General features: G+C 39.1%; 1 protein-coding gene across 3 annotated transcripts in view; it reads left to right on the top strand.

Annotated features, from left to right (window-relative positions):
• The window catches only part of helz (helicase with zinc finger), a 75553-nt gene that overhangs the window by 20053 nt on the left and 42780 nt on the right, over positions 1-12720 (top strand). Inside the window, exons 11-15 of one of the 3 annotated variants that reach the window (XM_081362791.1) lie at positions 860-1127; positions 2902-3241; positions 8536-8666; positions 10487-10666; positions 11139-11240. In XM_081362791.1, coding sequence (XP_081218917.1) covers positions 860-1127; positions 2902-3241; positions 8536-8666; positions 10487-10666; positions 11139-11240 — 1021 coding nt within the window. Of the gene's footprint in view, positions 1-859; positions 1128-2901; positions 3242-8535; positions 8667-10378; positions 10667-11138; positions 11241-12720 lie in introns of all 3 variants that reach the window. The other 2 variants (XM_081362790.1, XM_081362789.1) reach the window with 2 other exon arrangements.

Genomic DNA, 12720 nt, shown 5'->3' with positions numbered 1-12720 from the left:
AGTGAAAGTTAGTGTCTTCAAAAATAACCCAAAACAGCACCAGGAAGTGTTTCATACAGAAATCTGTTTTTTGCAGCAAAGAAATGAAGCCTGCTACAAAACTATCCTATGCTAACTTACTAACTAACCAACCAAAATATTCCTATATTTTTTTTTATATATATATATATATATATATATATATATATATATATATATATATATATATATATATATATATATATATATATATATATATATATATATATATATATATATATATATATATATACACTGCCGTTCAAAAGTTTGGGGTCGGTAAGATTTTTAATGTTTTTGAAAGAGTCTCCTCTGCTCACCAAGGCTGCATTTATTTGATTAAAAATACAAAAAAATAAACCGTTATATTGGGAAATATTACAATTTAAAATAAAATTTCTATTTGAATGTATTTTAAAAGGTAATTTATTCCCGTTATCAAAGCTGAATTTTCAGCATCTTAAATAAAATATTAAAACTTTTTGTGGGGGAAAAAAATAAAAGAAATCAATACTTTTATTCATCAAGGATGCATTAAATTGATCAAAAGTTACAGTAAAGCCATTTATAATGTTACAAAAGATTCTATTTCAAATAAATGCTGTTCTTTTGAACTTTCTATTCATCAAAGATCCTGAAAAAAATGTCAACATTGATAATAATAATTAATGTTTTTTGTTAATCAGATAAATGCTGCCTTAGTGATAAAAGAGACAATAAAATCTTACCGGTCCCAAACGTTTTGAACGGCAGTTATATATTTATTATGATCCTAACCATCAATATATTGTCAAGTAGGACCCCAGTTATTTATCATAATCTACTACCCATAATCCCACAGATCTGGAGCACTTGATGCAGGCTCGACAGCAGCTCCTGATGACGGCGAAGCGTTGGGACTCGTCGTGTAAAACCATCGTGGAGTTTGTCCCCAATGAAAACATGGATCTAGAGCGCAGTCTACTGACCCGCTACCAGATCCCCCTCTCTGCCGACCAGCTCTTCACCCAGTCCGTGCTGGACAAAACCCTCACCAGAGACAATTACCAGCCCCGTCTGCACGACCTGCTCTACATCGAGGAGATCGCTCAGTACAAAGAAGTCAGCAAGTGAGTAGGCCATCAAGTCCGGTCCACAGGAGCCGCCTGAAAGCCAACATCAACCAGTCATAGTTCGCTTTTATAATGTGAAATGTTGGGCTGGGTAAATATGAAGTTGATAAAATGGCACAATAATAGACCAGCATGCATTCTTGTGGTTTGACATGGGACACAAAAACATCCAAAAGTACCAGTTATTTAATGAAACTCAGATTAGTATTTTTTTTCAAGGTAATTTTTTGTTTAGCCAGGAAAGTTTTCTTAACGGAAAGAGAGCGCAGGTTTTTTGGTTTGTAGAACGTTATTCTAACATTCCCAGAATGTTCCCCTAACCTCTGTACTCCGGGTGGGTAAATATGAAGTTGATAATGCCACGATAGGGGCTTTCGCACAGGGTAGTTCTAGGAACTTAAGGGGCTTTCTGTACCTGGGTTTTGCCGTGTTTGAAACACAGGAACTAGGAACTCCTTTTGGAGAAGCTAATTTAGCTCCTACTTCAGAGTCGGTCTAAACCAACACTATAGGAACTACCAGTGACGTTAGTGTACGCTGATTGGCCAAACGCACGCGAAACACCAGCACCCGCCATTTTTAAAAAAGGCTGTGTAAACACAGATTATAGCCTATATATATATATACTCCAGAAACTAACTTTACGAACATGGAAAACACAGTGATAGATAGGCCTCTTAATCTTTACACTCAGGAGAAAACCCAACGCAACTTTGAGGAGACCAAGCGAAACATGATTATGTATTTCTGCTCAGCAACACTAAACATCAACCACACGGCATACGCTAATACCTTTTCATTACTGTCTACTTTCTATGTATAACAGTTGTATCTAATAACGTATTAGACAGATCGTAAACTAATGAGCACTGTGTGGCTCTGGCTTTCTCAGTGCCGTCAAAATAAAAGTCACAACCTCAAGCGCGGCTTACATCACTTCAGAGTTTCTACTGGCGGTGCGAATGCAACCAGGAAAACGTTCCTAGGGGAACCATTAGTTCTCGAGGAACCACCCTGGTGGCTAGTTCCTATAACTACTGTACCTGGTGCGAAATCCCCTTTAGTTCTAGAAACTATGAAAAGGTTCCTCCGGTGCGAAAGCCCCTAATAGTAGACCAGCATGCATCTTTGTGGTTTGACATGGATAGATACAAAAACATCCAAAAGTATCAGTTATTTAATGAAACTCAGAAGAAAATAATTTGTATATACAATTCTTCTGAAGGACAACTTGTTTGCATGATACTAACACATTCAAAATGGTTTTATTTTTTAAGATTTCATGCAATAAACCTCTCAAACCTTCAGATCTTCTGAAGGCGGGTCATTTGGAAAGGCTTTGTTTCCTGAAGGGGTGATAAAAGCGTTGCACCCTGATTCTTGGAAAATTGCATAAAACTTGGGTCTTTATGCATCAAATTGCATATTGTTTCTTTATTAAGGCTTTATTCTGAAATGTTATTCAATGGTCTTCTTAATAATTCCAGTTTGTTGCCACTAGAGGTCATTGGTGGTCTTATTTGAAAAAGCAAGTGAGAGTTGTGGGAGTTTAAAGGAAGATGGGGAGTGTTTAGGGGTTTTACATCAGATTTAGGTGGTTGATTATGATTTCACTTTTCTGACTTTAGTTAGTGTGTAATGTTGCAAAGTTACAACGTTCAAAGCAAAGGAAGACATAAACAATGTTCAGTTGTTGGTCTCTATTGGTGATTCACAGAAACTGGTGAACCGTTATCCCAAGTTACGATGTTGTGTTTTCTTTTCTTCATAGGTTCAACATCAAGGTTAACCTGCAGCTGGTGACAAGCTTTATGTTGACTGGCATTTCTGGCGGCGCTAAGTACGCTCAGAACGGACAGCTGTTTGCTCGGTTCAAGCTGACCGAGACGCTGTCTGAAGATACGCTTGCTGGACGGCTAGTCATGACAAAGGTCAACTCTGTGCTCCTGCTGCCCCTCTTCAAGGAGCGGATGGGTCAGAACCAGAATTCTGGAGCCAAGGAGCGCGTGTACGAAGCCCTGATCGAGGAAAAGACGAAAGACTACATCTTCCTGCGGGTCTGTAAGAACTGCTGTGATGAGCTGGGGCTGGTGGCGGATCAGGAGCTACAGGTATATCACGACATCAGTCCATTAGAACCACATGCGCTAATTGTCTTGGCTCGCCAAAAAAGCCTGGTAACCACCCAGAACACCCTAGCAACTTCTATCTAGTCCTTTAAAATAGCCAGTACACCATAAAAACCAGTAGAGTGCATTAGTGCCCACACACTTTTTCAGCGTTGTTGGTTCCGGAGGTATTTTTTCCATTCATTTCTCCCATTGGGATTTCAGAGTAGTCTTGGTTAAAGCGTTAAAAGCCGTGAACCAAACCAACCAGCTACGAGGTGAATCATAACATGAAAAAAGTTTGATTTGATGCAAAATCGGACCAAAAGAAAAAGGTACACAACTGTGTACTTAACAGCTTTAGTGAGGGAAAGAACTACAATCTTCTCTACAATGAAGCATTGCAAACAGCATAATCGAATTAAAAAAAACGATGAAGTATATAACTACTCATTTACAAATGTTGTTATGCTAACAATATATTTTAAGTTTATTGTCTAGTAATCTCTATCAACTCTTATAAACAAACTGCAATACCTTAGTCTAGCATCCAGCCAGAACACCCTAGCAACTTCTATTTACTCTTATAAAATAGCCAGAACATCCTAACAACCAGCCATAACATCCAACCTAGCATCGCCCTAGTGACCAGTTAAAAAATCCCTAGTAATCTCTATCAACTCTTACAAAAAGACTGGAATACCTTAGTCTAGCAACCAGCCAGAACACCCTAGCAACTTCTGTTTACTCTTATAAAATAGCCAGAACATCCTAACAACCAGCCATAACATCCAACCTAGCAACGCCCTAGTGACCAGTTAAAAAATCCCTAGTAATCTCTATCAACTCTTACAAACCGACTGGAATACCTTAGTCTAGCAACCAGCCAGAACACCCTAGCAAATTCTGTCTACTCTTATAAAATATCCAGAACACCCTAGAAACCATTCAGAACATCCAACCTAGCAACGCCCTAGTGACCAGTAAAAAAAGAAACTAGTAACTTCTATAAGCTCTTACAAACTGATTGGAATTGCCTAGCCTAGCAACCAGCCAGAACACCCTAGCAACTTCTGTCTACTCTTATAAAATATCCAGAACACCCTAGCAACCATTCAGAACATCCAACCTAGCAACGCCCTATTGACCAGTAAAAAAAGAAACTAGTAACTTCTATAAGCTCTTACAAACTGATTGGAATTGCCTAGCCTAGCAACCAGCCAGAACACCCTAGCAACTTCTGTCTACTCTTATAAAATATCCAGAACACCTAGCAACCATTCAGAACATCCAACCTAGCAACGCCCTAGTGACCAGTAAAAAAAGAAACTAGTAACTTCTATAAGCTCTTACAAACTGATTGGAATTGCCTAGCCTAGCAACCAGCCAGAACACCCTAGCAACTTCTGTCTACTCTTATAAAATATCCAGAACACCCTAGAAACCATTCAGAACATCCAACCTAGCAACGCCCTAGTGACCAGTAAAAAAAGAAACTAGTAACTTCTATAAGCTCTTACAAACTGATTGGAATTGCCTAGCCTAGCAACCAGCCAGAACACCCTAGCAACTTCTGTCTACTCTTATAAAATATCCAGAACACCCTAGCAACCATTCAGAACATCCAACCTAGCAACGCCCTATTGACCAGTAAAAAAAGAAACTAGTAACTTCTATAAGCTCTTACAAACTGATTGGAATTGCCTAGCCTAGCAACCAGCCAGAACACCCTAGCAACTTCTGTCTACTCTTATAAAATATCCAGAACACCTAGCAACCATTCAGAACATCCAACCTAGCAACGCCCTAGTGACCAGTAAAAAAAGAAACTAGTAACTTCTATAAGCTCTTACAAACTGATTGGAATTGCCTAGCCTAGCAACCAGCCAGAACACCCTAGCAACTTCTGTCTACTCTTATAAAATATCCAGAACACCCTAGCAACCATTCAGAACATCCAACCTAGCAACGCCCTAGTGACCAGTAAAAAAAGAAACTAGTAACTTCTATAAGCTCTTACAAACTGATTGGAATTGCCTAGCCTAGCAACCAGCCAGAACACCCTAGCAACTTCTGTCTACTCTTATAAAATATCCAGAACACCTAGCAACCATTCAGAACATCCAACCCATAGATATATACACTAGATGTCGCCTGGGGGTTCTAAACATGCGTCAAAACCGCCGCCATCTTGGGACAGGGGACTTGTCATAGGAACTAGCTAGGTAACGCTGCTTTCTCCGCCTGTACTTCGAATTCATGGATAATGCCGGACTTTTGTGCTGCGTATGGATGTTCACACGAACGAAATCTAAACCAGACAGCATGGGATTACATTTACTCTGTGGATGGAAGAAGTCAAATTGTTATTTTTATAAGTTAAGTGTACATTTCTCTGCTTGGAGGAAGAAAATGAACTGTGATTCTCGCACAGGAAATTTATTGTGAATGTGCTGTACACTTTAGATATTATTTGAAATAAACCTTGTATTCAAAAATGTACAATATGCAGGAGTTGATCCTCAATACCCACTTTTGGCTGTGTTGTGCTGTGTTTTTCCTAACTTTTGATTTTTTTTTTTACCGATTGTACTCAAACCTTTTATTGGAAAAAAACAGTGTGGCGCTTGTAATTCCACAAATCATATGTATGTGTACGTTTTGCACAAGGATACAGTGGGCTCAAGCGCTTGTTTCTTCCTGGGGATGGAGGTGTGGAAGCTGGAATTTGTGAAAATGTCAACTGTTTAAAGCCTTTCTTTAAACTGAATTTCGTTTTGTATAAATTGTATCTTGATTTTAATCATTTTTTCATCAAACTATTGCATGGATTTAGGCCTAATTAATACGAAGCAAATAACGAACAGACAATATAATCACAGAGGCACCCGCGCGCTCACTTGCATTGCACGTGAACTGGAGCGCATCTCATCCTAACTTAACAAAACTCAGTCTATGCCTCACACAGACATGAGAAATACATCAAATACACCAAGCTTGAAATGTCTTTAAACGAAATAATTCAAAACGAAAAGAAAAAGGCTACTCTCTGATTATGTAATCTATATGTGCATTTCTCGGCGCGTTCACTATGGCGATCGTCAACTTCATCTTTGCAGCCGAGTCGACACTGTAAGAAAACACTAGTTTATTAATAAAATAATATTAATATTAATCCGCGTGTCACCGGATTTACAAATGCTCATCTTGCTTGTTGCACGCACACATGGCTATTATGTCGAAATAATGAGATATTATGTTGAAATAACATTATTATTAATAGCCTAATACATCTTTTAGAATATTTGATTGAATGCTAAATGTTGCGCTTGTTCAATTCAATAAAATTAAAACTTTAATTGTGATCATTAAAATAATTGAATATTTAGTGGCCAGGCCAAGTTTTGCAAATTTATTTATATATTTATATATTTATTTTTATATAGTAGTGATAGTTATTTCTAAGTTTACTCAAGTGAAATAATGCGACTAAAAAACGTAGGCCTATATAGCACTATGCATTAGCCTAGGCTATATTTTGAAAAAGAAGTAGATTATCTTAATATCAAAACCTTAAATTGTCTCTGGACTGGATGATAAATACATGTCTGACCGTTGGAACGAACCAAAAAAAATTTGAAAATCGCTTTCATAACGATTTATGGTGATTTTATTTCCGTTAGACCTTTGCCTACATTGACGCTGATGCATTGAAGAGGAGGGGCTCCCCTGTTCTAAGATGGCGGCTCTATTGACGCATTCGTTCCACTGAACTGCCGTATACAAGGCGACATCTAGTGTTTATATCTATGCATCCAACCTAGCAACGCCCTAGTGACCAGTAAAAAAAGAAACTAGTAACTTCTATAAGCTCTTACAAACTGATTGGAATTGCCTAGCCTAGCAACCAGCCAGAACACCCTAGCAACTTCTGTCTACTCTTATAAAATAGCCAGAACATCCTAACAACCAGCCATAACATCCAACCTAGCAACGCCCTAGTGACCAGTTAAAAAATCCCTAGTAATCTCTATCAACTCTTACAAACCGACTGGAATACCTTAGTCTAGCAACCAGCCAGAACACCCTAGCAAATTCTGTCTACTCTTATAAAATATCCAGAACACCTAGCAACCATTCAGAACATCCAACCTAGCAACGCCCTAGTGACCAGTAAAAAAAGAAACTAGTAACTTCTATCCAGAACACCCTAGAAACCAGCCAGATCATCCCACCTAGCAACGCACTTGTGACCAGTGAAAAAACCCTATTAACCTCTATCAACTCTTATTAAGCGACTGGAATTATCCTTGTCTAGCAAGTATTAATCGCATGATGTGAAATCTAAACCAGCCAGAACACCATAGAAACCAATTAGCAACGCCATAGCAACCATCCAGAACTCCCTAGCAACTTTTATCAACTCTTATAAACTTAATGAATTTATTGATTAAATGTAAAAATTTGACACAAAAATATGCATACAGTTAATTAGCTTAAAAAATAGCTTTTCAAAGGTAAAAATGCTACAAACTGACCACATAATATGAAGAATATCAAAAACTTTAGGCGTCAGTCCTAAACCTGCCAAGGAACCAACACAATAAACACACTCAGCAAAATATCGTCTAATTATCGTTATCGACAAAATCACAGGAAATATCAAATATCATAATTTTTTGTCAGTATTGCACACACCAGTCTCAGTTATCATGTGATAGAGAGACGTGCCAGAGATGCGTAGCCGCGTTTATGCCATTTACCGCGGTAAATTGAACTGCGATGGCAGAAACCCCAGAGACGCTGTCAGTCACTAAGCAGGCTGCCCTAAAAAAGAGCGGGATTTGGCCTAATTTACCATTTTTTACTCCGTCTAACAGATCCTATTTACCACGGTGCCCTCCAGCATAACGCACTCGCTCACTGTATTTAGTGTTGAATCCTTTTGTCTGGTGGAATCCCTGTGTGGGCTGAGCTTTTGTTGCCATGTATGATCCTTTGACACTGTTCCTTAAATGATTGTAAAATTGTCCTAGAACATTACATGGATTTTGAAACAAGCCAAGTGGGCTGATAATAGATTAATCATAATTGCTCTACATGTAAATGGGCCATAAAGCCCTTTAAATTACCTTTATCTTAAAGAGATTGTTCATTTCTGTGTGTGTTGTTCATTTCTGTGTGTGTTGTCTGTAGCACATGGCAGGCGCTTGCTAAAAAAGTGTGTGCGAATAAATAGAGAAAGTCTCTGCAGAGTGTGTTTGAACAGCAGGTGTTTGTGTGTGTTTGGATGCAAGGTGGAGCTGCAGTTTCAGTTGAACAGACTTCCTCTGTGTGAGATGCACTACGCTCTGGATCGCATCAGAGATAACAGTATCCTGTTTCCAGATCTCAGCCTCACTCCCACAATACCCTGGAGTCCCAACAGGTACGAGCACTCGCAAAGACCCAAATGAGTGACTTTATACACACACACACCTTGAGGTTTCCTTTCAGTAGTTCCTCTTCCAACAAAGCCCCCCTTGGCTTTATAAGTGAAGTGATTAGCACCGTCTTTAATTGAAGATTGTTTCTGCCACAGAATGAAAAAGTAAAAACAAAAACATTTTTTATATCCCTAATCTTGCTATTCTGACTTTTTTCTCAGTTTATTTCCCGCAATTCTGAGTTTATTTCCCGCAATAGCGAGTTGACATCTTGCCATTCTTAGTTTACATCTCGCAATTTTGATTATCTCGTAAGTCTGAGTTTATTTCTTGCAATTCTGACTTCTTTCCCGTAATTAGGGCCGAGCACCGATGGTGTGAGGACCCCATTGAAATTGCTCCGTTTATTCTGATATTATAACTCGCAATCAACTTATTTTATTTCTTGCAATTCTGTTTTATATCTTGCAATTCTACCTTTTTAGAATTGTTCTCGCAATTCTGAGTCGATGTATCCCGCAAGTCTGAGTCTATATCCCGCAAGTCTGAGTCTATATCCCGCAAGTCTGAGTCTATATCCCGCAAGTCTGAGTCTATATCCCGCAAGTCTGAGTCTATATCCCGCAAGTCTGAGTCTATATCCCGCAAGTCTGAGTCTATATCCCGCAAGTCTGAGTCTATATCCCGCAAGTCTGAGTTTATTTCTCACAATTCTATCCGTTTTCTCAGAAAACCGTTTTTCTCAGAGTTCTTATTTTTTGCAAGTCTGAGATCATATCTTGCAATAGCAAGTTAACATCTTGAAATTGTGAGTTTATTTCTTGCAATAGCGTGTTAACATTTTGGAATTCTCAGTTTATCTTTCGCAATTCTGAGTTTATCTTTCGCAATTCTGAGTTTATTTCTCCCAATTCTGAGTTTATCTTTCGCAATTCTGAGTTTATTTCTCGCAATTCTGAGTTTATCTTTCGCAATTCTGAGTTTATTTTTCGCAATTCTGAGTTTATCTTTCGCAATACTGAGTTTATTTCTCACAATACTGAGTTTATTTCTCGCAATTCTGAGATTATTTCTCGCAATTCTGAGTTTATTTCTTGCAATTCTGAGATTATTTCTCACAATTCTGAGTTTTTTCAGAATTCTGAGGTTATTTCTCACATTTCTGAGTTTGTTTATTGAAATTCTGCCACATTGTTTCTGCCACAGAATAAAAAAAGTAAAATATATTTTTTTATATCCCTAATCTTGCGATTCTGACTTTTTTTCTCATTTTATATCTCACAATTCTGATTTGTTTCCCACAATAGCATGTTTACATCTCGCAATTCTGACTTTCCCCCCATAATTCTGAGTTTATTTCCCTCAAAATATTGCGTATATTATTGTTATTATATATTATTTCTCCCAATAGCATGTTAACATTTTGAAATTCTGAGTTTGTTTTTTACAATAGTGTTAACATTTTAAAATTGAGTTAATTTTTCTGCAGTAGCGTGTTTATATTTTTAAAATTGAGGTTATTTTTTTGCATTAGTGTGTTTATATTTTTAAAATTGAGTTTATTTCTTGCAATCCTGAGTTAATTTCTTGCAAAAGTGGAATTTTGAAATTCTGAGTTTAAATCTTGCATTTGTCAGAATTTGCTAGAGAGTTGTGAGATGAAGTCTTCTGTTCCTAAAATGACACAGGACATGAATAATATCTGCTTGTCCAGCAGCTCTAGCTCACTCACAGACGTCTCTATCTCTGTGAGTGGCAGCTGCGTTGGCAGGGCGCATTCGTGCGTTTGTAGCCCGTGTAAGTTCTTCCTCCGGTGCCACAGGCAGTGGGATGAGCAGCTGGATCCCCGTCTGAATGCCAAGCAGAAGGAGGCTATACTGGCCATCACCACCCCCCTCTCCATCAACCTCCCGCCGGTGCTCATCATCGGACCCTACGGCACGGGCAAGACCTTCACGCTGGCCCAGGCTGTCAAACACATACTCAAGCAGCCTGACACACGGTGAGCAGCCTTAAACCCATTTACCTTCAAATCATTTCCACTCATCCAACAGTAAATACAAAGCAAAGAAAACGATAGGCATTACACTTTGATAAACTTTTAAAAAAACACACAAACTATAGCCATTGGGCTTAAACTTTGAGACTAGTGTGACAGATTTGCTAACTTAACTTATCTGTGGACATTTTCGACTTTCCTCCAGTCTTGCCCCATAGACTTTTATTGTAAGTGGAAAACATTTGTGTGTGTTGTGAGTGACGAATCGAAATGTCCTGTGGTGAAAACGGCACTGCACAGATGTTGTCAATAGACCTTAACTTGTATCGATCCTGAAACATTCCCTGCTAATCATGAGAAAATAGTCTGGAAGAACCGAGGGAACTGAGCTTAAGTCACTCAGCTGGTTTTTGCACTGATTAAAGCAGCTGTGTCTCAAAGAGGGCTAATGATGGTGGTTTTCTCTTTCTTCCAGGGTTCTGATCTGCACACATTCAAACAGCGCCGCGGATCTGTACATTAAAGATTACCTTCATCCATACGTGGAGGCTGGCAATCCACACGCACGACCTCTCAGGTAACACTCACCACGTCTGGAGTGGTGGAAGCTTATCACAATACCAACTTTTCATTATAAATATAGTTTACATTTTAAAGTGCAATATTTATAGTTGAAATGTGTCTTTCTGAAGAGTGTCTTATAATTTTCAAAATAGCCACACACCACTATTTCAGGCAATATTTAGAAAAGCCAGTGTTACATATTATGCAAAATTCCCTTTTATAAGGGGTTTGAACACAGATGTGTGTGTAAACAACCAGCCTATAATGGTAAAAATCCACCCACTCCTATTTTTTTTGTAATCCCATAAATCATAAGTAGTCTCTCCTAAAAAAGTGGTTCCAGATTTCCCCTTATACTCTTACCTAAGAGTTTATTTCTCGTATAAAGACTCACTGTCGCAGCTGGAGATATACAATGTCTGCGCCGAAAAAGTGTCTCCAAAAACTCCCGGCATCTGAGCAGTTGAGGACACCCGTGGTTGAATTTCATTGATGAAGGAAATGTGCCAACGAAAGGCGTCATTGTTAAATATTTACACAAATAATTTTCAAAAGAGGGTCAGTTCAATGCTGGATTTGCACAAAAGTCAAAAGATTTTAGATTAACATGATGGTTCATGCTAGTCAGTCAGTTGAATCAACTTAACTCCACAACAAATACATCAATTTATCCGTTCAGAAACTTCTTCCTGAGTCTCTCCATCAGTGTCCGATGAACATATGTAAGGCCAGGGGTGGGCAAACTTTTTGGCTCAAGGGCCACACTGGGTTTTAAAAATTTGACAGAGGGCCGGCCCAGTAGCAGATTATGAAGCACGATCTCATGAAAGTGCGTATCTATACCACAAATTTTATTTCTCGTGCCTAGGGATGCACCGATGCATCGGCTGAACATCGGTAACGGCCGATATTTGCCTCGTTAACTGCCATCGGCCATCGGGAAATAAAAATGACATTCGCCGATGTCACATGGGCGTCAGTTTGGTTTGATATGCTGGGGACAGAGACGCATTCGGAAGTGCATTTTCAGAAGTGCTGGGTACAATGACGCATTTATTTATTTATTTTTCTATGAGAAAACTCCTTTTCTCGAGAAAAGAACGACCATGGTGTGTAGCAGAAGAAGCGGCGGAGTATGCACGATCCGCGAGTGCTGAAGACGTTCTGCACGGCTTTGATGGGTGCGCAGGAGGACACAAATGGGCGGTGACCGCTTCTTCCAGTGGCGGGAGCTTTTCCCTCAGCGCCGTCAACAGATAGAGCGTTAACTGTACACACCGCCGCCGACTTGAGCTGCAAAGAAGCTCTGGCCTCCCTGTCAAGGACGCTTGTCAAAAAGTACGGGGAAGCTTGACCGCTCTGAATAGTGAGTGAGAGCGCGCGCGCGGTCGGGGCTCTCTCTCTCTCTCGCAGAAGAGCGCGTGCGCGTTTAAAATTTAATATGAACATTCACCCGTGTTTTTTCCCTCATAAATGCGAACACGAAAAATAAA

Source organism: Scardinius erythrophthalmus (genome assembly GCF_964197995.2).
Source record: "Scardinius erythrophthalmus genome assembly, chromosome: 1".
NCBI classification, from domain to species: domain Eukaryota; kingdom Metazoa; phylum Chordata; class Actinopteri; order Cypriniformes; family Leuciscidae; genus Scardinius; species Scardinius erythrophthalmus.
The sequence above is the reverse complement of the archived record's forward strand: the minus strand, read 5'-3'. Positions and strand labels throughout refer to the sequence as shown.